Source organism: Fundulus heteroclitus, chromosome 1 (genome assembly GCF_011125445.2).
Source record: "Fundulus heteroclitus isolate FHET01 chromosome 1, MU-UCD_Fhet_4.1, whole genome shotgun sequence".
In the NCBI taxonomy this organism is placed as follows: Eukaryota; Metazoa; Chordata; class Actinopteri; order Cyprinodontiformes; family Fundulidae; genus Fundulus; species Fundulus heteroclitus.
The window spans coordinates 26373096-26400396 of record NC_046361.1 but is presented as its reverse complement, the minus strand read 5'-3'; the positions used below and the strand labels follow the sequence as shown (position 1 = coordinate 26400396).

At 40.1% G+C, this 27301-nt stretch overlaps 2 protein-coding genes across 3 annotated transcripts; one reads left to right on the top strand and one right to left on the bottom strand.

Moving 5' to 3' along the window:
* Window positions 1-25: 25 nt before the first annotated feature.
* LOC105927345 (caspase recruitment domain-containing protein 19) lies at window positions 26-9196 on the top strand. 2 transcript variants are annotated; one of them, XM_036139207.1, is made up of 6 exons: window positions 26-195; window positions 2350-2495; window positions 5306-5457; window positions 6536-6604; window positions 8325-8390; window positions 8478-9196. In XM_036139207.1, the coding sequence occupies exons 2-6, from the start codon at window positions 2362-2364 to the stop codon at window positions 8588-8590; spliced, it is 534 nt and encodes a 177-aa protein (XP_035995100.1). In that variant the 5' UTR covers window positions 26-195; window positions 2350-2361; the 3' UTR covers window positions 8591-9196. The 2 variants fall into 2 exon arrangements, with proteins under 2 accessions (XP_035995100.1, XP_035995090.1); XM_036139197.1 differs by having other exon boundaries at window positions 5301-5457.
* On the bottom strand, window positions 5290-27301 carry LOC105927337 (ninjurin-1-like). The gene is made up of 4 exons (XM_021317375.2): window positions 27253-27301; window positions 21043-21280; window positions 14673-14806; window positions 5290-5439 (listed from the first exon to the last, which is right to left on the bottom strand). Exons 1-3 carry the CDS (start codon window positions 27286-27288, stop codon window positions 14673-14675), a joined length of 408 nt encoding a protein of 135 aa, XP_021173050.2. The 5' UTR covers window positions 27289-27301; the 3' UTR covers window positions 5290-5439.

The following is a 27301-nucleotide window of genomic DNA, read 5'->3' as shown; positions in this document are numbered from 1 at the left end:
GTCTGAGCGAATCAGTGTTTGCAGCTGAAAGCTGCAGCCTCCCTGCAGCCGTCCGGGTGTAATCTACCATTATCCTGCCGTGGAGGTCAGTTGGGTCGCAGCGTGAGACGGGGCAGCAGAGACTGTCTCTCCGGGGACTTTAAAGGGAATCGCACACATGTCGTTTTTTTGGTATGGCACGACTGACAATCAAAGGTAAGATGTTTGGACTTGTGGACACTCTATTAGGCAATTTTATCCCTGCTGAGCAAAACCGGACTCACTGATTACCTGCTGAGCTGTGTTACAGCAACGTGATCCCAGAGGAGAAAGTGTTGGCAGGAATAGCTCTACTGTATTAGATAGATAGATAGATAGATAGATAGATAGATAGATAGATAGATAGATAGATAGATAGATAGATAGATAGATAGATAGATAGACAGATATATAGATAGATAGATAGATAGATACATAGATAGATAGATAGATACATACATAGATAGATAGATAGATAGATAGATAGATAGATAGATAGATAGATAGATAGATAGATAGATAGATAGATAGATAGATAGATAGATAGATAGATAGATAGATAGACAGATATATATATAGATAGATAGATAGATACATACATACATAGATAGATAGATAGAAAACCTGAACAAGGAGTGGTTCAACTATTTTTGCTGCATCTGTATTCACTTTGCTAAATGTGGTAATAAACCTCTTAGTAATTTATTTCCAGAGCACAGCTACCACCAGGGCCAGATTAACTATTTAAATCGAGACATCAAATCTGCACCATTCAATTAGCCGCACGCTATCACTGAGCAGCTTAGTGCATCATGCTAGTGCACAGTTTAGGGCGCTAGTATGATGCACAATAAAATGCATCGGTACAAGCTACCAAATGTATTTTCCAGTCTTGCATAAACCAACAACCAACATGTGTAGAAAAGTGTTTTTATGCACAAAGCACCGGGCTTTGATTAGCTTTCTTCTGTCACACTTCAGAAAGGGTTTTTGTTTTATAGGTTTGAAACAAACACAGTCGAAACCAGACACAAAAACTTGACAGAGGAATGAAAAAAAGACTAAACACTTGCATAAAGATGTCTGTCTGTCTGTCTGTCTGTCTGTCTGTCTGTCTGTCTGTCTGTCTGTCTGTCTGTCTGTCTGTCTGTCTGTCTGTCTGCATATATAGATGTGTGTATATATAGATGTGTATATTTATATACAGATTTGTGTGTGTATGTATATATACACACATATATATATAAATATATAGATATAGATATAGATATATAGATAGATTAGATTCTATTGGACTACATGTGCTAAAAAGATAAAATCAAATAAAAACTGCCACCATACTATACAATAAATAAACATCAAATACACATGTTGCCCATCACACCACAGTACGTGCAGAAACAAAAACATGTACTGCACAATAAAAACATAAAAAACACCAGACTTTGTATATACCAACAACCAACACAGCAAACCAAGTCATCAAAGCAGCCATCATGTGTCCACACACTATATGCCTACATTTTTTTTATTAGTCTGACGAAGGTAGGGATGAATGAATATTTAAATCTATTAAGTTTGCAAATGGGCACTCTACCGTTTACCAGAAGGTAGCAATTCATATTGTGAATAGAGGATATGAGCGGCATGAGACGGTACTCTCTGTGTGAGCCTGAAAACGGACTCCTTATAAATCGACCTCAGAGAGGAATATTCAGTCCTCCCCATGACCCTCATTGCTGTTTTGACCAGATGATTAAGTTTAGACTTTAAATGCACAGAGATATTACACCATAACAGTTTAAAACTAGAAGCTGGTGATTTATACATCTCAACTTTGTTCTTTTCTTCTTTTTTTTTAGGAGAGCAGGTGCCAAAGTTCATTTATTTATCTATGCATTTATGTGTTCAAAGGTTTATATGTCTTATATTTGTAAGTACTATCTGGCTTGTTCTAGACTGTACCATAAATTTACCCCCAGAAATTTAGAGTAAACGTTTGTAGTTAAAATAAAAGTCTATGTAAATAAATCATAATGGAAAATCCTGAGCTATGAGCATGGCTCTTATGTCCAGCAGATGCCCCTCTTGACTAAATGTAGAACCCTGGGCTTCACTTAGTTATTTTTTATTCTCATTTAAATGTATTATAATAAAAAGACATTCAATTGTAAAAAAAAATTATCCCAACATTAGTACCACAGCTGCTCCACAAGGAGCCCAAGTACCATCTGTGGTAAATGTGCAAGTTTAAGAACCGGGGGACTGGGGGTCTGTTTTTGTGCTGACTTAATTATATTCATCAATGTCTTCTCAATCTGTGTTGACCAGAGACGGAAGGCTATGATGAGCAGCTCCACAGCGATACTCAGTATCTGTGCTCTCATCAGGGGATGGACACTGAACTGGTCGACAGACTGGTGCTGCAGCTCAACAGGACCTACCCCCAGATACTCAGTGACAAGGAAGCCTGCAAGGTCACTCCATATACTTTTAGGCATATTTAAACATGCAAATGTATTTGCACTTGAGATACAGAACAGTTTTGAGTTTTTCCATCATTCACCTGGTTTTTATTTTAACCATGCACATGTGTAAAAACACCGGTGGTGTTAATGTGTTGAAGCAGGAAACGTGTGATTGTAATCTTACAGATGACAATTTTTTAGTCTTTATTTGAAATATTCAGCTATTTCAGAGTCCACAGTGTCGTGAAGTTGCAAGGTTCCCAGAGTCTTCTGCATCACAGATCACGCTCAGCAGTGGGCATTCAATTCAATTCAATTTTATTTATATTGCGCCAATTCATGATACATATCATCTCAAGGCACTTTCCAAAGTCAAATTCAATCAGATTATAAAGATTGGATCAGATTATACGGATTGGTCAAAAAGTTTCCTATGTAAGGAAACCAAGCAGATTGCATCAAGTCTAAACAAGCAGCATTCACTCCTCATGAAAGAGCTTAGAGCCACAGTGGACAGTCGTCTGCATTGTCCATGGATTTGCAGCAATCCCTCATACTGAGCATGCATGAAGCGACAGTGGAGAGGAAAACTCTCCTTTAACAGGGAAGAAAACCTCCAGCAGAACCAGGCTCAGTGTGAACGGTCATCTGCCTCGACCAACTGGGGGTTTGAGAAGACAAAGCAGAGACACAAAAAGCAGAGAAGCACACATTGATCCAGGAATCTTTTCTATGTTATATGGTAATAGCGGAGGATCTGTCTTCCCTGGATGATGTCACAGCTAACAGAACGCCAATATTAGGTACATATTCATAATTTGTTTCCCACCAAACCTACCAGGAGTGTTTTTTGTTGTTGTTGAAAGGCGTAATCTTTGTCTAATTTGGGCTGTGCACAAGATTCCAGTTAAAGTCTGAGTTGAGTCCAGAAAGCTTTATGATTTTTGAACAAAAAAGGTATTTTTTCCCTTGCAATAAAATCAGACTATAGATAGGCAAGTAAATGGCCTCTAATGTTAGTTGAGGAGATTTGTCAACCTCAAGGTGGCGCTCTTTCCTAAGGTTCTTTCACAGTGAAGTTTGAAGATGTTTTACCTCCCTCACCATCCTTCTGAGTGTTTGTGGTAGAAAGACAAATATGGGGCCTTATCTAGTTCAGGCTGAGTAACCAGTGGCAAAAACAATTAACGTTATATTTGTAGAATATAACGGGTGACAGAAACTCATAGATTACTAAAAATTATCAAATGCTCTGATCGGAGGATTTTTCTTATCTTGTATCATGTTCCCTTCCTTCTTCAACACAACTGCTTTCAAGGCCAAAAGGTTCATAAAGACACGCAGAAGTAAATCTGATGTGAAAGAACTTGACTGGCCTGCATAGAGTCCTTACCGCAAAACGTGATAAAACACAACTGGGATAAATTAGAGCGGAGACTTTGAGTAAGGCCTTTTCTTCAAACATCAGTGCCTGACCTCATAAATATGCTTCTGAAATAATGGTCATAAATTCCCATAAACTCACTCCCAAACCTCATGGACATTTTTCCTGGAAGAATTGAAGCTGTAATAGCTGCAAAAGGTCAGATGACAAATCAAACTGAACCAATAGAGTTATCGCGTGTGTGTGAGTAAATACTTTTGACAATATAGTATATTTCTCATAGTGAGATGAGCCTGAAGAAAAAGTTGTTATACAGAATCTGTCTCTGCTTTCTTGTTTGATAAGGGTTTGTAGATAAGAATGAGGAAGGCAAAGAATAGCTTTACAAATTAGAACGTGCCAATGTTAAAGTTAGCAAAAATAAAACAGATAGTGGATTCTTATAAGCACCTGGATGTTCACCTGAACAATAAACTGGACTGGAGTCACCAGATTGTTGCTCTTTATAGGAGGGGGTGTCCTCAGATGCCTCCTCGACCCAGGCCAGGTGGTGGGAGACAGAAGGACTCCAGCAAAAATAACCTCCCTGTTGGACAATATCTCCGTATGATGTAGTAGCAGAGCTGGAGGACTCATTTAGTGACAGACTGCTGCATCCAAGGTGCACAAAGGAATGATATTGCAGATCCTTCCTCCTCCCAGCAGCTGTTAGACTTTATAACCATCACTGCTCCCAACAAACTCAGTAAATGTTGACATTATTGCTGCTTTTGCAGTTTTTTTTCATTTGCTGTTTTTTATGCACATATAAACATACACAGTTTGACTTTTTTTGTTTATCAAAGTAAGCAGTTGGACGTTTCTTTAATAACTGTAGATTATTGTTTTTCTGATGTTGTAAATTTGCTCTTACTGTATAGTCTGTTTTTCTCTTTTTCTGTTTATTATTTTTATTTTTTACCTTGCGTGCGTATCAGCTACATGCTACTGTTTCCTTCCCCTTTTTTTTTTGCTGGTACACCTACGTTTCCCCACTGTGGGACAGAAAATGATGTTTCTATTCTATTCAAATCAGAAGATAGTATGCAGTGGCGAGGATTCATTGTTCGTAGTAAACCTGTGTGCTCTGTGTAAACTGTATTACGGGCCATCTGAGACCATGAAGAGGTGTTCAGAAATAACATGTCCGTAACCCAACATGGATATAAAAGTAAAAGAGAAGGGTATTTTTATTTAGCCTCAAAATAAACACATAAATTGACCCTAAAAAACAACTAAAAACACATTTACCCATCATATTGTTATTTTAATAAACTAAAAACATATTATATTCAGATGATAATCTGATGAAGATTACAGACATAAAGAATATGATAACTGAAAGAGGTGCACAGACATTTCCTCTGACTTGCACGTCTGTCTCTCTGCAGTTCAGAAGCCTGAGAATCCCAACCAAAGCGCGGCTAGTCGAGCTGCTGAAGGACCTGCACGGGAAAGGTGACGACGCATGCCACGAGTTCTACAGAGCTCTTCACATCCACGCCGAGGACGTGTACGTCAGCTTGCCCACTAGAATCAGACAAAGAGGTAAAGGCTCGAGTGACATTCCTTCTCTAAATTGAGGTTTTTACAAATTGAATGCTAGATTTTGAGAGCCACCCAAGTGGAGAAATGAGATTACATGGAGCAGAGATAAAGTGCGTGGAGTCACAGGCCAGAGTGTGGAAAAGAGGTGGAGAAAAATGTCCAAGCAGGTTGGACCGGGTGGAAAAGAAGCGTTGGGTGTGTTGTGTGATAATAATATCAGCAAGAATAAAAGGAAAGGTGTAGAAGACGGTGGTGAGACCAGTGATGTCTGGTTTAGAGACGGCGGTACTGAGGAAGAGACAGGAGGCAGAGCTGGAGTTAGCAGAGATGAAGATGTTGAGGTTCTCTTTGATAGTGACAAGGATGGAGGATCAGGAACGAGTACCTTTGAGGGACAGCTTGTGTTAGATGTTTTATAGATAAAGCCAGAGAAGTCAGACTGAGATGGTTTGGACAGTGAGTACATTGGCAGGAAGATGCTGAGGCTGGAACTGCCAAGCAGGAGGAATAGAGGAAAGGAAAGAAGAGATGAATGGAGGAAGTGAAAGAGAACGTGAAGCTGGTGTGACAGAAGAACAGGCAGAAGACATAATTGGATGGAGACCGATGACTTGCTGTGGAGACCCCTGAAAGGGAAAAGCTGAAAGAAGAAAAGGAAGATGCTAAATTTTTTATAAGATACAAACGGGAACAGAAATGGTCGAGCAGATTGTGGGAATGACGTCAGTTTCCCGAAAAAGCCAAACATCCTGTCTGTCATAGTGATGCATTCAGACGCCTCATCGTGTTGGCTTCAAAATCTGACCTCCGGTCATAATTCTGTTACAATTACACACACAGTGTCATGAAGTTTCTTTTCAAGCAAAATTTTTTTGTGTCGAATGGCATTTGATCAAATGGAAGAAGAGTTTGATGGGTTTTTATTTCCAGGCGATTAAATCTGATAAATTGTTCTTATGTTGTTGCTGTAGGTTGGTCCTGTTTCAGATACACTCCAGACTGTCGTCTCGTCTTCAGCTTGGAGTTTCCGTACAAAATACGTCTGGTGCTTGTTAACCTGCCTGCCTCTCTGTTTCAGAGATGCCTGACGTGAGAAGTGCTATGACTGAGACCGTCATCCCAGAGCGATACGTGCTCAATGACAGAGGTAAGTCCAGCTACAAGCTAAATATAGAGAACTGTGCAAAAGTATCCACAACCCTGCACCTTTTTTACTTTTTGTCACATTGCTACATTACAATTACAAACTTCCACATATTGTAATTGGATTTAAGTAAAAGACCAACTCAAACTAGTACAAAATTGTGCATTGAAAGAAAGAAGAATGCATACTTTCACTTTTTTTTTAAAGACAAACTTTGCAAATGGTGCAATGCATTCGTTTTCTGCCTCCTTTTCTCTGATGCCCTGAAATACAGTTTATGGCAGACTGCCTATGTATAACTGGATGTCATTCATATGAACACCGCAGCCTTGTGATAATCCAGAGGTTTGTTATAGAACTTCAGCGAGCAAAGAGCATCAGGACGAACAAGGAACACAGCAGATTGGTCAGGGATAAAGCTGTGGAAAGGTTCAGGTTCTGTTAGGTTAGGTTGCATGAATGCCCCAGGTTTCGTAAATCTCACAGAACCCAGTATAATCACCTGCCGGTCTACCAAGATACAAGGAGAGCGCTAATCAAAGATGCAGCCAAAAGGCCTACGGCAACTCTGGAGGAACATTTTAACACTTTTTTTCTATTACTCGACCACTTCACAAATTTGGCTTTCATTAAAAATGGCAGGAAGAAAGCCCTTTGTTGAAAGAAAGCCTTTTCCCACAAGGGATACAGCATAGTGAACACAAGCAACATATAGAAGGTGCATGGGTAAGAGGAGATCGTTTTGCCAGATTGCAAAACGATATGGGCTCATAAAGCCATCACCACAGTGAAATATGGTGATGGCGGCGTCATCCTGCGGGGATGCTTTCTTCAGGAGGGATCTGAAAGCTCTTCAGAGCTTATGTGAAGATGGATGGTGCCAAATACAGACCAATCCTGAAAGAAAACCTGTTTGAGGCTGCATGGAAGCCCAGAGGTTCACTTTCAATAGGGACAAAATGTATAGCTAGACTGAAATGGTTTAGCTCAAAGGATAATGGTCCGGTGAAAGCCCAGAGCTGAACTCATCTGAAACTTCATGCTCACAGGCACCATTCAGACTCTTATTTAATGGGGCTAAGCTGTTTTGCAAATATCAATAAACGTTTGTCATTGTAACTTTACAAAATGTGAAAAACGTTCTGGGGTGTAAAAACATTTGCAAACATTAACTTATTCCAGAAGCAAGGAGCTGCAGCCATAGGCAGACACAACACACACCTCTGGTAGACCTTTTTTTTTTTTTTATTAAGAGAGACATTACTGTTAATTAGCCAAGATAAGACTTTAATTTTGTCTTTGGGCTCCCGCTGTGGGAATAAAACTTGGCTACATGCCTGATGGGGTGTTTTATTAATGTAATAACCTTCCAGTTTGTGTTGGTTGTGGATTCTGCTTCCCTTCATTGTTCCACACTTAAGCCCTGTAAGCTCTGCAGAACCTTTTAACCCGTGTAGCGTCAGAATGTGGGGCCCGCTTTACTGCGCCGCGCCACCATTCATCATCCCATTACATGCAGGGCTCTGGTTTCAGGGGTCAGTTGAGTCCATGTTTAAAGGGGGTTTCCTCTGCCCTGCACCGAGACATTAAACAGTTAAAACATGGCTCTGATCAGAGGGATGGGGCTTTCTCCGCGCACCTTTAAACTCCCAACTCTTGACTATTGTTTATGTTTAAAATGCTTCCTGTCAAGGATGAGTAATTTATTTATTTCCTCTTGAAGGACCATTGTTTTTCCTGAGCTGCTTCAGCTTGGCGGTTGGCTTCGCAATTCTCTATTATTATGGAGGTGAGTCGCGCAAAATGGCAACTTATTATTTCCACTGGACCTTTTGTGTGTATCTGTGACCCTTTTTCACCCCTTTTTTCTCTGCAGAGGGTCGGAGACTCGTGTGCACAGAAGCATTCCTTCACTGCTCTGCAATGAGACTTAGTAAAGATGCCAAGGACGTTTTCATTTCCTACGTGGAGGTCGGAAAGCGGAGATGAATACGTCGAAATGCTTCAGAAGAACGCGCTGTGCGACTTTACTTTGCCGTGCCAAACCAGTTTTACATCTCCGTCTCTGAGGAACACTCTTGTGGTGTATCTGCTTGGGTTTGTTGTTAAAAAGAAACAAAAAAAAAAACCACAACCAGAAAAAATTGAAAGTCCTCCAGATAGACCACATTTTGACTGAAGAGTACATCTATCACCAAAATGGATGTGGCCTTCATGAGTCTGATGGCTCTGCGGTTTTTTGATATTGAAAGCATGTTGGATAACACAGATAACAATGTCTTCAGCTGACTTGTGGCTGTTATTTCCTCAAATGCACCGCGATCATTTTGGCACAAAGCAAAAGGCCAAGCTTTGATCAGTTGACGTTTATTCAATCTGTCTTTCTCTCATCTTATTATACGTCCGTGTTCTTCCAGTTGCCTATCTCCAGTAAAGCTTTACTGTTACGGTGCTGCCTTTGTTTTCATGTACGAAGCTCTTTTGAAAGAGAAATCTAGCAACTTGTTAGAGATGCATCGATCACCTGGTTAGATTTGAAATTGGTGAATAAAAAGAGATTTCCAATCCCTTATTCATTAAAATCATCAAAACTAAGACGAACTCCCACTTTTTTCCTCTCCAAGCAACAGCGAGCACCTTGATAAACTTTTTATTTTATTTTAATAAAAAACAGAGAAGGATAAAAGCTGCAAGGTTAAGCTCCATAATATTGTAATCTCTTTTCTGTTGTATTCAAAAAATGCAGCACATTTAGTTTCTTTCTTTCTATATATTACTGTCCTAAAATCAGAATTGGCAGGTCAGGACCTAAAAGAATAATCAGAAAATGGAATAGGCTATCAAAAGCACGATTGGTGCATCTGTAGATCTTACAGAAGACTGCCGGATGTTAACACATGTTAAATGTCTTTTTTTTTTGGTAGATGGGCTCTGCAACTTTTCAATGTTTCCTTACAGATGTTGTCTCCTCACTGCATGCCTAAAAGCTAATCTAAAAGAGGCCCACCATCCTCAGTGGGCTGCAGTTTGACACCCCTGCTTTAATTTGTTTCATTAACAATAGGACTACTAGGGCGGGTTAGCTGTCTCGATGCTCTACTTGACTTTACTTCTATAGCTCGTGTCGCTCAATGTCCTTCAACACATTTCCTTTAATGCGTAACACCTTCCCTGTTAATTGTAGTGCCTTCTAATGATTTTCCTTAAAAGACAAGTGGAGTGTGCTTAACAATGGGGAAAATAAAGTATAAAAAAGATGCTGCATTTGGGGTTTTGAGTTCTTTTTCTTTTAGCAATAACAAATAAATAATACGAATAAATGTGGGTATTCATTTCTGCACATTTGTCTGCAACTCAACCTAAAGTGGTTCAGTAAAACATATATTTGTGGTACTGAGCAGTACTACAGTGCATACTTTTTTTCCCCTTTAAATCGTGTGGCATGGTTTAGGAAGCTGTTTCTGTTCACACCAGAGGGCGCTGCTTTTCATTAACAACATCACGGCTGCTGATGAGGGGGGGAGAGGACTGTCCCGGGCCCATGGTGCTGTTGGTGCTGCTCCATCCATCTGATTGAGAGAGGAGCTGAGAAAGGAGCGAGGGTGGCATGATCATACTGTAAATGTTTGTCACAGATTGTGCTTCTGCTCTTGCCTTGTGTGGTAAGAAATCACTCATTTGTATCATGGTTCTTAATTTGAATGCAGGTACTGTAGCTCTTTTTAATGTTTAATTAAAAAGACAACCAGCCAGGTGTAGAGTTTGTTGAGTTTTATAAATTGTATTTTAATTGCTATTGAATGAATTGTGTGTCTCGAAGTGTGAGGTATTTATTTCTTATCCTTTTATAGTTTCATGTTTACTGTGTCCTTTTTTGAGTTGAGTGAAATCTTTTTTGTTAGTCCACCCGGCCTTGTATGGCCTGTAGGTCAGATGACCCAGGAGTGTGTCTCGAAAGGGTGGACTGTCTACTTTTGTTTCGTCTTTTATGGCCACCTCCCTAATTTACACAAGCTGCAGTTTATAGCCACAAGCATTTATGTCCAGGAGACCTGACCCTGTAGCTGTAATTCATGTGTGACCTCATTTGGGGTCCTAAAGTTTGCCGCGATACCTGAGTGAGGCTGCATGTTAACGTTGCTGTGATTAGTAGGACAGACCCGAAAAGGTAACATTTGGAAGCTGCGATCCGTTAATGACTGCGCTGTTTCGTAACTTGCTTCAAATTGACCAAGTCATAACCAGATATGTCCTCACCGCTGCACACAGGATATGTGGCTGGAGTTGAGCGGATGTCAATAATACTGCTGTACAACCTCGGCTGTTAAGGGGAGGTTAGGCCCATCGCGTTTGGACCTCAAGCTTAAACAAGTCACACAAGCAGCAGTGTGAAACAAGAAATATTTGGATCAACCAGTGTGTATAGAAAGCCAAAGGTGCCACAATTTAATAGATTAAGAAATTCCTAAATTTTATATTTATACATGTGGGGAAATAAATAAAGATTTAATAAATTAACCTATCTTCATTAAATAAGATAGACATGGCAGCTATTTTAAAAAAAATTTCATGACGTACTGCGGCACAGGAATAAAATAACAAATGGAAATGTAAATTTTTTAAGTATGGTCTTACCATACTTCAAGTTAAAATTGAATGTATTTAATTGAGTGATAAAGGAAGATTTTTTTAAAGTACACTGAAAAGAGTATTTATGTGATACATACATACATACATACATATATATATATATATATATATATATATATATATATATATATATATATATATCAACACTGGGTGGAGGGTGGAGGGGGCGTTCAAGATTGTCTTGGCCCAGGCAAGGCTGTTAGCTGGCCTGCACCGCATCATTTTGTGAGACATAATGTTCCTGTCTGCCATATTGATGACAGTAAGAAGCAGCAGCCAGAGCACATAAATTAATAATGACAAAGTGGTGAGTAAAGTTAACTTAATGTAAGGCAGCATTAAACACATCGACTTAAATGCACAAGAGGGGCATGCATGAAGGATGCATGCGTTAAATGATGGATTGAAACACTTATTTCCTTGTAATACATCTTGTATAGACATGGCGACACGGGGGGCTGAGGAGGAGGGCCCCGGCACCTAATGTCATATTTCCTGCTCTCTTCTTCTCCTCAATTCCCTGCAAAGGGAGAAAGGCACGGATAACGAGGGATGATATGGGAGCATCAGTCATTGCTGTGTTTGATAATTTTAAACAATTATTTTGTTTTTCCTGGTTCACAAAATCTAAAACTCCTCATTGATCATCCGTCTTCCTGATCTTTGACCATCATAGAGTAACTTTGTTCAACTTTAAGCAAGAACAAGCACAGACTTGGCATCCAAATTTTTGGATTTACCCTTCGTCTTTTCTTATCTGCACAGGGTCATAGCAATACATACAGGCGCAAATATAAGCATAAACCCCAAGTAGTTGGAAAAATGTCCCTCAGGAAGTAGCAACTCAACCACTTGCTTTTTTATAACACAGAAAAAAAAACTTCTAGCGTAGTTCTGGCTGGATATCTGACCACTGTTGTCAGAATTGGATAATTTAAATTTGTTTGACCTTCTGGCCTGTAGTGTAAGAAATGTGTCCGTTGGGGAGGCCTTTCTAAACGCTTAATGTTGGCATCCTTTGTCCATTCCAAAATTATTTTTAGTGTTTTTTTTTTTTTTTTGGTGTTTGTTGGCGTTAACTGTTGGAACACCAAACTGTGTCAATGCCATCTTTAAAACATAGTGACTTTAGTCACTGTCTAAAGTAAAAGGAAGTCATCAACAGGAACTGAGTTGGTCAAACAATAACCACAGGCTTCAAACTCGGCACCTTCAAGTTTAACTGGAACTTGCAGCTGCTCTTTAGGACAAGCCAAATCCCCGACAAGAAATGTTTTTATGATCAGAAGAGACAACAACTGAGTACTAAGCTTGACTTCACTAGAAGAACATTTAGACGATTCAAGGTGTAACTTTAATTGCTCAGACTGCTGTGCCACCTGTCCGGCATGGTGGTGGCAGAATAGTGATGTGTTGCTAATAATTTACAGCTTCCTTTCAAATCAACAGTTGCATAGTCAAAGCCTGGACATAGTTTGGTGTTTTAAGAGAACAGTTATCACAAAAATAAATAAAAATTTGGAACCTCATAAATTTCCGTACCAAGAAACCAGACAATTTAAAGAAGGAAGTTAGTTCTGATTAGACAAGACGTTGTAAAATCTGCCAGAAGTTTGTATTTTGGGCTACAAAATGTGTGAAAGTGGGGCATAAACCGAATATTCATTAATGTCTATATCTGTTTATATAATTTCGACTCTGTTTTCATTACAAAAAATCCACAACACTTTCAAACTTTTGCATGCTAATTTATTTTACAACATCATTGAAATGGTTTGTTGTATAATCATTCCACCCTTGTAAATGAGTGGTTCAGAAGGCCAAAAATAACACAAAATTCAGCGCCAATAAGTATTTGAGAATTTCTAAAACCGTACATGACAATTATTTAGATAAGGATGTAAAGAAATATGCGTTTTCTTTTCTGTTTTAGCTACTGAAGTGCATCAAACGAGCACAGACTTGGTGACTTGTTGGGATTTTGGTGACACAGATGAAGCAGTCTAATTAGAGCCTCCACTATAACAAGCAGTTCTGCTGGGGTCTGAGTCGTGTTGACTCTGACTCACCAGCTGCTGCCGGCCCAGAGAAACGCACACACGCTCCATCTTTGCTCATTGCAGATGGATTCTGAGTAAAGATAAAGCTTTGTTGGCCTAATGAATCAGAACTTTGATGAAGATAAAACACACCCTGCACTTGTGCATTTGTCCTCCAGGTCTATCAAGCGTCCTGATCTGGGCCGTTAGCGCAGTTAAAAACTGATATGAGTTCAGTTTCTGTGTTTTAGAGCAGGAGTTCCCAAAGTGGGGGTCAGGACCCCTCGGGGCGACGTGAGAGGATCCAAAATATGATCCAAATTCCTGAATTTACAATGTCAGATATATACTTGTTTTAGTACAGCAAATTTGTACCTTTAATCGTACATTTCTTTAATCAAAAATTTGCTACTATTCAACAACAGAAAGCATCCGAGATTTTTCTTACAGATATTTAAATTAATTTCAAATTCTTTTATGTTTTTTGTGGAAATTTAATCCTCCGTGGCCCGTACTTTATTTATTTTTAATCAACATTGGCTGTAATACAATTTAAATTACTAGAATAAAGGCATTAGATTAGACTAGTTTGTTATTTTTTTCTTCTTTTTTTTTATTGCTAAACAATTGTGCGTAACTGTCTTTTTTTTTCGCCATTGCCACATCCAATTTCCCCATTGCGGGACATTAAAGGAATTATTTTTCTTATTTTTAATATTAGGCAATTTTCACAGTACACACAGGGGAAGAAAGCATTTTTTTTGTAAGAACTCCCACAAATTAATACCATATTCTCATAATTTTTATGCTTTTATTCTCTTAATTTCCAAAAAGAACACCCACCCTGCCAGTCTCTGGCGTTGTTATTTTGAGGGTCGCAAGCCAATAAGTTTGGGAACCCCTGTTTTAGAGCGTTCATCGAGTCTGCTTGAGTCACCGTGGGCCAGTTGCGGAGACAGAGCACAATCACATGCGCCCGACAGTTGTTGTGTCCACTTTTCTGTTTGTCCACCAGCAACAAACGTGTTGTTGATGCACCAGATCACCTCTGCCACCACGGCTCTTTCGCTCGGGTTCGCTGTTCTCTTGCTACGCCTGACGCCAAGCAGGACAATGATTTTCTGGTAAACTGGATATTGTTTTTAGCTCGTTGGAAACTTCCACAGCAGTCTGGAGTGGTCAGTGTGTATTTAGGTCAGGTAGACTAGAGGGAGTAAGCTCAGAGGTGCAGAAGACCATAAACGTGCTGACTACAAGATCACAAACGTGCTGACTGTGCATGGATGCAGTTCTGAGCAAACGGCACAATACGAGCAAACTGAGAGAAGAGGTTTAATGTGATAAGAAAGGTAAAAATCAAACATGTGATCAGACAAACATACTTATTTCGGTTGATGGATTCCCAGGGCGGTGATGAAGATGTTGACAACCACGATGATAAAAACCAGGCCCGTGGCCAGGTCCTCCATTAAGTTCAGCCGGCTGTGTTTTTGCTCATCGTTGAGGTTCCATCGCACTGCAGACAAAGTCAGGACATCTCACTAGACTCAAACACTCATCGGCTACTTTATTCAGGGACCAAAGCCAACTCGTTAGGAGAAGTTACTGTAAGTCATAAATACATTTATGGACTCTGCGTCTGTAAAAGTCAACAAAGATGATTAATGACCAAAGTTTTATTTAAATGTGAGAGAAATCAGACGTTGTCTCTAAGCCAAAATTAAAATAAAATGTCTTAAACATTAATTTTGCTATTGTCTTTTAATTATTTTGTTTTAGCTTTTGCTGTTTAGATGAAATGTCTGTTTTTTTTTTTTTTTTTTATTTCTCACCTGTGGGGCATTGCAAATGTATTTATAACCCTTTAAACTTTAAATTTTCTCAAATTTCAACCACAATCTCCAAAGTCATCTGAGAATTTAAGAGATGGGAAGGAAAACAATAAACATATAAATATAAAAATATGCTTTGCATTTGTTTTCAGCACCTTTAAGTATATAATTTGTAGAAGCAGAGACTGAAATTGTGCGAATATCCATTTTAAAGCCTTGATGAATTCTCAATTAGATATAGATCTGGACTTTAACAGGGTAATTTTACCACAATATTATGCATTGATCTAAACCATTTCATTGCAGGCTGTATGTTTATGGTCATTCTTCTGCTGTAATGGCCGCCCTGGTCTTGTCTTTTGCCTTCAAAAGGCTTTCTTCCAGAACTGCCCTAAATCTTTCTCCATCCATTTTCTATCTTCCCATCAACTGCTACAAGTGTCAGTGTCCCTGCAGAAGGAAGGCATCCCCACAGCATGATATTGCCACCGCCATGTTTTATCATGGTGGTCATGTGTTCAGGTTGATATGTGATGTTACTTTTACACCAGATACAGCGTTTTCGCATAAAGACACAGTTCAGCTTCAGTCTCTTTAGATCCAGTCACATTCTTCCATATGATGGCTTTATCTTACGGCTTCTTTGGACACCGGATTTGTTTAATGCATGACAAAAAGCTGTCCTGTGGCATACTTTCCTACCTGAGTTGTGAATCTCTATGGCACCTCCAGATCATTTTTCTATGTGTGAATCTCTTGTACCATGCCTATCAGTTTAGGTGGCTAAGCTAATGTTTGTAGGGCTGCATTTGTGCCGTACTCATTGCTTTAAAGTTCTCCAAAACTTGCTTCACACCAAGAAGGGTTCTATTAATTAATAAGGTAATTTCTGAAGGCATTTGGATTTTATTTAAGGGTATTCTATAAAATAAAAAGGAGGGGTGAATAGAACTGCACAGCACACTTTTCAGTTTTGTATAGTCAAAAGTGTAAAAACCATGTACCATTTCTACTTATTTTCCCATTCATGCATTACTTTGTGTAAGTCTATGACAACACTGCAAAAAGAGAACTAAAAGTAAGCAAATATTTCTTGAAATTAGTGTATTTGCCCTTATAGCAGGCAAATAAGACAATCTGCCATTGGAATAAGATTTTTGCACTTAAAATAAGAACAACTCTTCTCCATCATCTTATATCAAGTGCAGGATTTCTAATTAGCTTATTTTAGGGGTAAAAACACTCATTCCATTGGCAGATAAGCTTAGCTACCTGCTCAAATCAAGGACAAATACACTAATTTCAAGAACATTTTACTTACTTTTAGTTCCGTTTTTGCAGTGAATGGATTGCAATGTGTTACATCAAAAGTTGTGGTTGTGATACAAAAAAACAATTGAATGATTCAAGGGTCTCAATACTTTTAAAATGCACTGAATAGATTTAGTAAAACAAGGCACAATCAAAAAAGGTCGCTGTCTTTGAAACGTCGGGTTTTATGCGAGAGCACACAGCAAGCCACCTGGTCTGCAATAGGCTTTAAAGATAGGTGACTAGCTAAATATGACATGTTATGTTATGCGATAAGCGCCATGATTTATAAACTGGGTCAAAGTGCAGAAGAGGTGATAGAAAATCTAAATACAGGCCATGATTCAACAGCTTGCAGAACCACTCTTACCAGTAACAACTTGAATTGTCTTCTCCATGATCTTATCTGTGTCTTACATCGCTGTGGAGGAATTTTTGGCCCTCCTCATCTTTAGAAAGTTACCTCAGTTCAGTTGAAGTTTACAGAGATGGCTTTACGCAGGGTTTTATGAAAGTGGTCCCACGTTTTTTGTCAGATTGCTGTCTGGACTTTGTTTGAACCATTGTAGCACCTTGATTCTATTGTTTGTCAGACGTTCTTCAGTAGAAATTTCTGTTGGGTTTGGGATCATTGCCCTTAGTAAAAGTTTAAGAATCGCCCACCGTTACTGTGCTTAGGAGCGAAATGAGCTCACAGAGCTTTGCAACAGAACTCTGACTCCTTCAACCTTTTCCACATTGTGTCAAATAGCTACCACAAACTTTCATTTATCATATAAAGATTTTATTGTGCATCCATAGAAAAGTGAGATGTGATGAAAACATTTTTGGAACTTGCATGCACCATTTTTTCTTAATGGCTTTGGGCATCTGGAGATAGGAACTTTGGCTCAGTCTTCTTTGCAGCATGGCTCAAATTCAGTCAGATTTGATGGTTTCTCAGTGATATTTAGATTTGACTTGGTCATTCTGGCACATTATTGTATTGATTCAAGCATTTCTGCTGTAGCTCTGGCTGCATGTTAAGGGTTGTTATCCTGGTGGCAGGTGAATGTAAAAAAAATCTCTGTATGCATCTTAGCTTTTGAAAAAATTAGAGGTATGGATACTTTTTCAAGGCACTGTATATGCTACTGAAGTTAGCGCTCCAATGCTATTTGATGAAAATTGGATTATTGTTGCAGTTGGAATGATACAACATTTTTTTTTGTTATACATCTAAAGTTGTGGGAGCTTGTTAAGGTCCAGGTAACTTATGCTGTGTCCTACCACATATAATGGTGGTTGATGAAGGTTGTTTTTTTCTTTAACCTTGACTCTGACTGCAAGTGCAATCTCTGCAACGTACACTGAGCCGAGGCAGAACAGCGGATCCAAATATGTCACTCACGCAAGCAAAACAAGATTCACTTTTATTTTGCGCATGGCGAACAATGCAGAGGAAGAACAGAAACCAGCAAAGGGAAGCTTCTATTTCCTATATCACAAATATCCTTTCATGGTTGCGTTTTAGGACATCGACTAAACCGTGTTACAGTGACATAACAGTATTGTTATCTTCCTCGGCACTGGGGGCTAGCTTGTGAATAATGCTCATACTAACGTGCGCTGCCAGAAATGAATCTGCCCATAGATAAAGACCGTGAGTGAGCATGCATTCATAATTTGTCGCCGACCGTCAAAGGTCAAGCAGTGCACAAACCCGGCTTGACTGTGTGCCGTCTGACGCGGGTGGGTGGGGGCTGGAGAGGGAGCTTTATGTAGGCCACTCACATCACGCACCACTGGCTCCATTAGACTGGCTTCAACCACGGGTGGAGGGAAGGGGAGGGCATTCCAGGCTTCAGAATAATCAAAGAAAGTAAAGGAAGAGGAGTGAAAAGTGTAATGAGAAAAGCATGCAACAACGAGAGGGTTAAGGGGGGGGGGGGGGGGTGCAGGAGATGTGAATGAGGGCAGGGGATGAGGGTCAGAGAAGGTCTGATGACTCTCACTTTGAGCTTGAGTATTGCAATATAGATTAAGAGTTGCTGTCACTTTAAATGCTATGCAAATTCACAACCTAAAAATAAAGCATGCTGCTGTGTATGGAGTTTGCAGAAAATAAATCATTTCAGTCATGAGCATCTGTCCTGAGATCCTTTATTTGTAGGTCATCACACCGACTCAGAGGGAGGAAGATAAAGAAGTAATTTCTATATATGGAAAATAACAACGTGCCTCATTTTATGTGATCATTCTGGTGGAGCCGACAACATGACCTCGTCAAAGTTCAACAACCTGCTTTTTGACTTGCTGGAGCCCATCGAGTCTAACCGGCAATCCAGAGTGTTTTTGTTATTCAATCTAATCTCTTAGCGCAGTTGATCTAGCTTTTCAAGCCTAGGTTTTACTGTTAAAAGCAAGCAATATGAAAGCACCTGAATTGATGTCACCAACTAAGTAAAACACAATAAAAAAAAAATTCTGAAAAAGTGAAAATGTTTGAATGTTTTAAGATTGTTATTGAGTTTGTTTCTGCAAATGGCTCAGATGTTTATGGCTCAGAGCTAACGAAAATCCGAAATTTAGCTTTTCATGAAACTGGACCCAGTCGGTCGAGGCAGATGACCGTTCATACTGAGCCCGGTTCTGCCGGAGGATTTTCCTTTCCGTTAATAGGGAGTTTTTCTTTCCACTGTCGCTTCATGCTTGCTCAGTATGAGGGATTGCTGCAAAGCCATGGACAATGCAGACGACTCTCCCTGTAGCTCTACGCTTCTCCAGGAGTGAATGCTGCTTGTCGGGACTTTGATGCAATCAACTGGTTCCCTTATATAGGAAATATTTGACCAATATGCATAGTATGATTAAATTTGACTTTGTAAAGTGCCTTGAGATGACATGTTTCATGAATTGGCGCTATATAAATAAAATTGAATTTAATTGAATTGGATTATTACATAAGACAGAAAAAGGGCTTTAAGTAGACAAAGGTTATGCTGTGCCCTACACAATCATAAGGAAGAATGACTTAACGGCAAGCCATCCCTGACAGCCTCCACAAGGAGGGTACACAACAACGGCCATTGCTGAAGAAGCTGGCTGTTCAAGTTAGGTGAAAGGAAAATGTGTTAGAAATGCGCAACAGTGATAACAGCATCATTGAGAGGAGTGAGAATCAAACCCCGCCCAACAGTTTGGAGAAAATTTCGAAAGGGGCGTCAGCGCTTCAAGAGGCACCACAGACGGATATATCCTGGACAAGTGCCACTCTGGCTGTAAAATGAAATCTCCATAACGTTGTCTGTGAAGCAAAGCATGACTTGCTCTAAAAGTTCCTTTTTGGCAGCTGCTCTGACCTCAGGGAACTTGGATTCTGTGCCTTTGCACTCTTTTGCACCTTCGTTTTCTGATACCAGCTGCAGTCCTTCCCTTTGGAATCTCCTCCAAACTCCCGAGTTGGCTTGTCTTCACAATCCTTTCAAGGCTTAGCGCCTGCTCACACTCCCAAAAGTATCAATTCATGCTTTAACCACCACAACATCGCAGTGCTTAATTAATCTGTGGAGTTTTGTCAACGGGAAGATGAGTGACACCAGAGCCAGTAATGCAGATGAGCTGCAGGCCGCTACTACGGTAACCTGGACTTCCTTAAAACATCAGCCAAGCAAGAAGCTAATCACTTCCATGCTACAGTGCATGGATGCAGTAATTCATGCAAGCAGAACCCCAGCCAAGTATGGAGTGCTTATATTGCACAGTACTTGGACAGTTATTGCAGAAGGCAAACTTTTTTTTACATTGAAAATCATATTTTTATTAACTTGTATGTTGTATTCTAACTCTGAGAAACTGAATTTTAGGTTTTCAGTTGCTGCAAGCCAGTGTATAACCAAACTTTCTGCCCAATGGGCCAAAATCAACAAGTTTAAATTACTCTTGGGCCATAAATGTGATCAATTAGAAATTCTAAATTATTTAATATTAAATTATTCTACTAGAAAAAAACTTAATGTTGTTTGACTTAATAATAACATTTCTGTCATTCTTACCTGCAGTCAGGGGCCACTCAAAATTATTCCAAGGGCCATAAATGGCCCCAGGGCCACACTTTGCACACCTATGCTGTAAGCCATTATCATCAAAATTAACAGTAAGAACTTGAAGTATATCACTTTGTTTGATCATTCTTTATATATTTTACTTTTCTAAACTGAATTTATTGAGGCGCACAAGTATACAGTGCTTTGTTTTTGTTTTGTTTTTTTGTGGTAAATTCTGCTAATTTCAGCACATTTGCAGACACTTATTGACACGTTTTTACCACGTATGCCAAAAGGTACTAAAGCGACCTCGCTCCTTTGACTCCCGTATATGCTGACGGACTAAAACCACGTGAACCCTGACCTGGTTACCATGGCCACAACAAAAGACTAGTTGCTAATGGATTATTTGTCAGGAATCGTGGCCTTGACGTTGGTGCAGGTCGATTCTTTGTGGAAGCAGAAAATGGCAAAATAATAGACATTGATCTCGCTGAGTAAAGGGTGAAGGGGGGTTTAAAGGGAAGGGATCTAGAGAAAACAAAAATGCCTCCGTAAAGCTTGGGCTTTATCTGTTTTCTTACCTGTGAAGATTAACAGGATCCCAACCGTGACCTGCAGACAAAGAGAGATGGCGATAAGGACAACAACGGGGGTGTAAAAGGAGATGTTTGGCCCCCGCTCCATCACGGCTTTAAGCTGGGAGGCATTGGCCATCAGCAGAGCCAAATCCAGCATGCTCTCAGCTGCACTCTTCTTATTGGCATAGTGGTTCATGTTCAGGAGGGGTGGTCCACCGGGCCGAGCGTCAGGATGGGTGGCCTGAAGTGAGAAAAAAATCCAGCCAGGACAGAAACAAAAATGTTTACGAGCTGGAAACACTGTATCTGAAAAGAATACATGGAAATGAACAGAAAGGCACACAAGGCTGTGTTTTGGTCTCTCGTCAGAGAAAAACAACGTGTTGATGGGACAAGCAGTAATGTTGTGCTTCCTGTGCATGGACGTCAAGGATCTGGTTGCTGCTCTGAGCTAATTGGAAAAACAAGCAGTCATTACCGAAGAGTGACCCGTAAAAATGGGACCATTAGTGCAGCAAGAAGAGTCCGGAGCAGAGCCGAACAAAAGTAAACCTTGCTTACAAGCAATTTAAGCCGAGTTAAATCGGAGTTAAATAAAAAAAAATCTGCTTTACTTGAAATTTCCTCTATTTATTTTTTTTCCAGACACTCAGACGTCACTTCCCTGTTTCTGTTACCCTGAGTTGAACTCTTCTGCTGCATACTCGGCTGTCTTTACAAATCAAAGCAGCGATGAGTGACTGTCCTGCGCCTCTAATTAAGCTGGTAGTCTGAAAAGACATATTGACCATTTAGTCATAACCTGCTCTGACTGAACACGATTACAGAGTTAGCTGCAGATCTGGGGCGAGTCAAAATCTAGAGAGATTCATTCTGAGTAACATACCTCATTTTGAACATTTTATCCGTACTTAACACAGAGCAGGAAAACAAAAATGCAACGAACAAACTGTTCACGCTGCTCTAAATCCGTACAGTGCCATAAAGATTCATACCACATGAACCCTTTCACAATTTGTCACAGATCAACCACAAACCACGTTGCTTTTTGTTAGTTTATGTGATTATCTTACACACATTAGTACATAATGGTGGAGTAAAAGGAACATAACATTTTTTCATAAATCAAAATGGGAAGTGCTAAGTCTTGACCATCCATCTAAACTGACAGGCCAGGAAGTTGTTGAGAAGTTTTAAGCTGGTTATGAAGCAACACCCCAAGGTTTGCGATGGACATCTCCCAGAATACTGTTCAGTCCACCATCTGAAAATGGAAAGAGTAGCCATGCAAACTAAACTGGTAGGATGGGCAAGAAGAGCGTCATACAGAGAAGCAACCAAGAGGCACATGGCAACTCTGAAGGAGCTGCAGGAATCTCCAGCTCAAATGAGAGAATCTGTTGAGTCAATTATTAGTTTTGTACTCCACAAATTTGGCGTAAATAAAACGAAAGCCACGAGAAGTCCAGTTGTTTAAAGCTTTGTGGGGAAGCTATGTGGAAGCAGATGCTCTTGTCAGATGTAACATTTTGGCCATCATCCAAAACAAACCCCGCACATCACTCTGAACATTGCCACAGTGGAACTAGGTGATGGCTGCATCATGCTGAGGGGAGGCTTTTAAGTAAGCCATTTAGAGTTGATCGGGAGATTGCTGAAGTTAAAAATAGGTCTGTGGTGGGAGAAAAGCTGCAGTTCACTTCCAGCAGGTCAACCATCCTGAAAATGCAGCTATACTGCAACACTAGACTACACACAACGATGAATGTACATGTTTTAAAATGGTCCAGACCTAAAGTTCAGACCTAAGTCCAATCGAGAATCTGTGGCATGACCTAAAGATCGCTCTTCACAGATGCTCTCTGTCTGATCTGACTAAGTTTTGCCTAATTTTACAAAAAAGAACAGGCAATGCTGGTGGAGACTGAAAGACTTGAAACTGTAAATTCTGCAAACTGTCGTCCTACAAAGGGTTTACTAGGTGTGGCTGGAGACGTCCCACTCTCAGATTTCATGACACATGCTTTAAAAATATATTTTTCATAAATTGTTATATTATTTACTTGAAATTGTTGAAAGACCATGCATTATTCGTTTTGTGAACACTGATGTCACAATAATAATAAATGATCAATAAATCAAGATTTTTTTTGATTTCCACATTTTAAAATGAGATATTTGAATATTGCTCACTGCTCATATGCCTACATGTAGTTGTTTAAGTTAGTAAATAGTAAATTATATTACAGAAATCCCCTTGATTATGTCTGATGTTTTTGACCGGAGGACACCATGGGTAAGGGGAAGCTTTGAGGTATAGTGCCCAGGGGTACCACATTGTCTTAATATGGGCCTGGTCTATTACACAAAACATTATGCACTAAGGTTTGTGGTTTAAAAGTGGCATGATGTGAAAATGTTTCATGGATATGCACACTTCTACAAGGCCCTGGATCCTCTCTATGAATGACCGGCAAGTATCCTGACATGTGCTAGGTTTCCACTGAATTGATTCTTGTGTGGGCAGTGATTACGCAACATGATTAGCTCGGTTTTTGTTGCGAGTCCACTCCATCCTAGTGGACTCTGCACTCCAAAGAATACATTGTACAGGGTCAGCAGGTGCTAGATTACCTTGTTTGCTTACTGAAAGCTCAAAAAATGCTTTCTTAAAAAGTAAAAACGGAGCTCAGTTTCTTGATTAATTTCCATTAGGGTCCTATGTTCACCGACACCTAGCAGACGGCCATCCAAGCCCTAAAAGCAGGCGATTTCTCTGACCATTCAGTAATTAGCAGCCACCCCCCCCCCTCCCTCACCCCCATATTTCCCCTCGTAACAAACCCCTGCAGCTGCAGAAAGCACAGCTTGTCAGAGATTAACCAAACCACTGCACTTGTAACAACTACCTTCCTTCTGCTCCAAGGACAAAGAGACAAGAAGAGCAGCACCCTCTAATTTGCCACAGATCAGGCCACAGCTGAATAACAGTGCCTTTAGGTTATTCACAACAATCGGCTGGCATTGGGGTTGAGTTGATGTTTGAGGGGGGAGAAAATACAAAGTGAAAGGAGTGTGGTTTCAGGAGTCAGAAAAATTGATTCTTATTTATTCTGATTACTTTTAGGACAGTCCTGAAAAACAGGCCATCTCAAAACCCTTGTCACGTCAGGTTTTAAGACCTCGCCCCACGACCCATCACAACTCCCTCCGAATGTTTCCCTACATTCAACTGCAAACAGTGGGATGTGGTGCAGAGGGCTTGTGGCTGTGCATTTGGGGCAAATGCCACAAAAGGCTCGGTGTCGTGACGTGTCAGGGTCAACAATTCTGCTCTCAAACACCGACACCAGCGTTTCAAAGACAGGCCTTTATCCTAGAGTCAACAGACCACAGTGCGATAATGCCTGTTGTTAGATCAGAGGTTGGAAAACATGGAGTCAATGTGTCTAGAAGAACAGCAGCTGAGGTTTTTTTTTACCCCTCACAGAAATTACAAAAAAGTCAAAGCTGGGTCCCCACTAACATTCACTTTTAGTTTTATATAAGAACATTAAAAGACAAGAGGTATTGTCTCTGGGGCTGTCAGTCAAGGTTTTTGTCAAAACAGCAACTAAAACTATAGTCTAATGAGGGCATTTTGATGAAGCATTTAAATGGGAACTTTTGTTCATATCACAGCCATGCTGAGGAAGAGCAAGGAGGTTAAGGTGAAGTTTAAAACAGAGTTGGGGTACAAAAGATCATCCAAAATTCTGCTCAGTCCATCATATGGGGAAGAGATCAGCGCAAGTATACGAACCCAACCAGAGTTAGTTGTGCACTGCATAAACCTGGTCTTTAAGGAAGAGATGCGAGAAGAAAACCTTTGATGTCCTATTTCATTTAAAACCTGGGCAGTAGTTCACCTTTCAGTAGGACAGCACCCAGGATGGCAGCCAGGATTTGCTGTGTTTAGAGTGGCCTAGTCAAAGTTCAGCCATACATTTGGACTCTGGCTTGAAAAATATGGTTTTCCAGCACTTCCCATCTATTCTGACTGAACTTTTGCTTAGAAAGAAGAAAAGGCAGTCAGTTCCTGTATGTGAAAGCTGGTAAACACACCAATAAACACTTGCAGCTGTAATTTCAAGAAAAGGAAATTCTGCAAAGTTAGGGGCACAGGTGCGCTCAGTACAAACGCATAGCACATCTTTTTGCATTTTTATTATTGAAAAAGATGAAATCATGAATTTGCTTTACTTCCATTTCACACTGATGCACTACTTTGCGTTGTTCTAACCCCCAAATCTGAGCTAAAGAACACCATAGTTTCATTTCTCATTAAATAACGTTACATAAAGTTAAAGTGAGACGATTATTCAGAGTGCACAACATGGAGGAGGAGGTTAAAGCATTTCAGTTCCAGAAACTGAACCCAAACCTTGATGACCTGGTGAAAACATTGATTTCTTTGTGTGTTCAGAGGCCCGTTGAGTTTTGGCTGACTTCCCCACAATAGAACTGAACTCATGAACTTGCACACCTAATCCCAAACCTGTCTCCTCTTCCCATGTTGTCACACAGATTTACACACTCTAATCTAAATACCTGCATGTCGGTTACTGAGAAACTATGCTCCAGGTATCGCTTTGTGCCACTAAGCTCTGTGCTCGACATGCAGGAGGCTTTCTACAGCAGGCACCGGTCCTATACACTCTAAGACCCCCGCATTTATTATTTAGTTAATCGAACCAGCTGTTGAAAGACCAAATTAACCTAATTGCACGGGTGTGTCTTTCCCTCACTTTCCCCTCATACTTAAGCACTTCTTTGGTTTCCATCCATCATGTTGCGTCAGCAGGCCCTCTCTCCTCACTCACCTCAAACTCTGGCCCTGCTCCAGAAGAAGATCGACCCAGCTGTAAATCTAATTTCCATGATTCTCTGTAGAGCTTTTAGTTTTACAGCCTTGCGCGGAGCAACGCAAACATGGCTGTTTCAAAACACGGCTTTTTTTCCCTCTCCGGCTACTGCAGGAGTAAAACGCGACCTTATTTCGGAAGGAAACGAAGGAGAAAAAAAAACTAAAACAAAAGCTCTTGTGTGTTTTTGCTTCGACGCAGAATCTGATCTAAATTAGATGTCAGTGCAAAACTGTCTCGGATATTAAAAGCCTGTGGAAAGTCCGCACATAGGATCTCCACCCCACATGACAACCATGGATTTGTTCTTCCTTTATAGATCAATGTGGGTGGGAGACGCATTGTAAATGAGATCACTTGGTCATTTTATCGAGCGTAAGGGTATTACATTTTGCATCTGCTGGCTGAGCCCTGACAGACGGACGGAAGTATCTCTGGCAAGCCAAGGTCTTCCTCCTGCCTTGTTCCCCAATCAAAAACACACAGAGAGCAGCACACAAACACGCTCGCATCCATCCGATATTAAAATTGACCCACAGAGATCGGGTCTGCAGATATGGCATGGAGACGTCTGTTTCCCTCGTGTGTAAAATTGGATTCAGCTTTGGGCTTCGGCGCATTATTACTTGTCAAATCTTTAATTGCCTTATAAACCATAGGGGTTATAAACACTCTGCAAGATGTCCGGTTTTACAATGTGCAAGTGTGGCTTGAAGCGTCATGGCCTTATGGAGCATTTTATATGTGTTTGGCCTTTTTTATATGTGCATTTAGACCAATGAAGTGGTAACAAAGCAGGCCACCCATTATTTATAAGGTCACTTAGGATCACAATGACCAGAATGTCACCTGAGCCGCCATGCTTGCAGATCTCACTTGAATTGCTTCGGAGACTGACCTGTTTTATGTGGGCACATGAGGCTACGCGGCATTGCACATGCACAGCAGTGCTATGCTCTGTACCTTGCAGTACTTGAGATAATATAGAGTGTGAAACGAAAACAACAGACGCCACAGGTAGCGGATACCTTTTCATGATCATCTACAGTAAAAACAGCGCTATACCAATGGTTTAAAACGTGAACTAACAGCAAAGACTGCTGCATTGCATTTGCCCTTTTTCCAAATAATCTAAGCACCTTTCAGTTCTTTTATATATTTACATCTTGATTGCATCATAAAATGTTCAAATTCTAACATTGCTTTCCTCTTATTTTTGTAAGTATGCAGCTTGCAAGTAAGATCATCTAAGAGCTTCATGTTTTTTGTTGTTGTTTTTTTCTACGAAAGATGATTTCAGATATCTTACCTCGGCTCCAGTTCCCCTGCTGCTATTGTTGTTCATCGTGTTCCAGCGA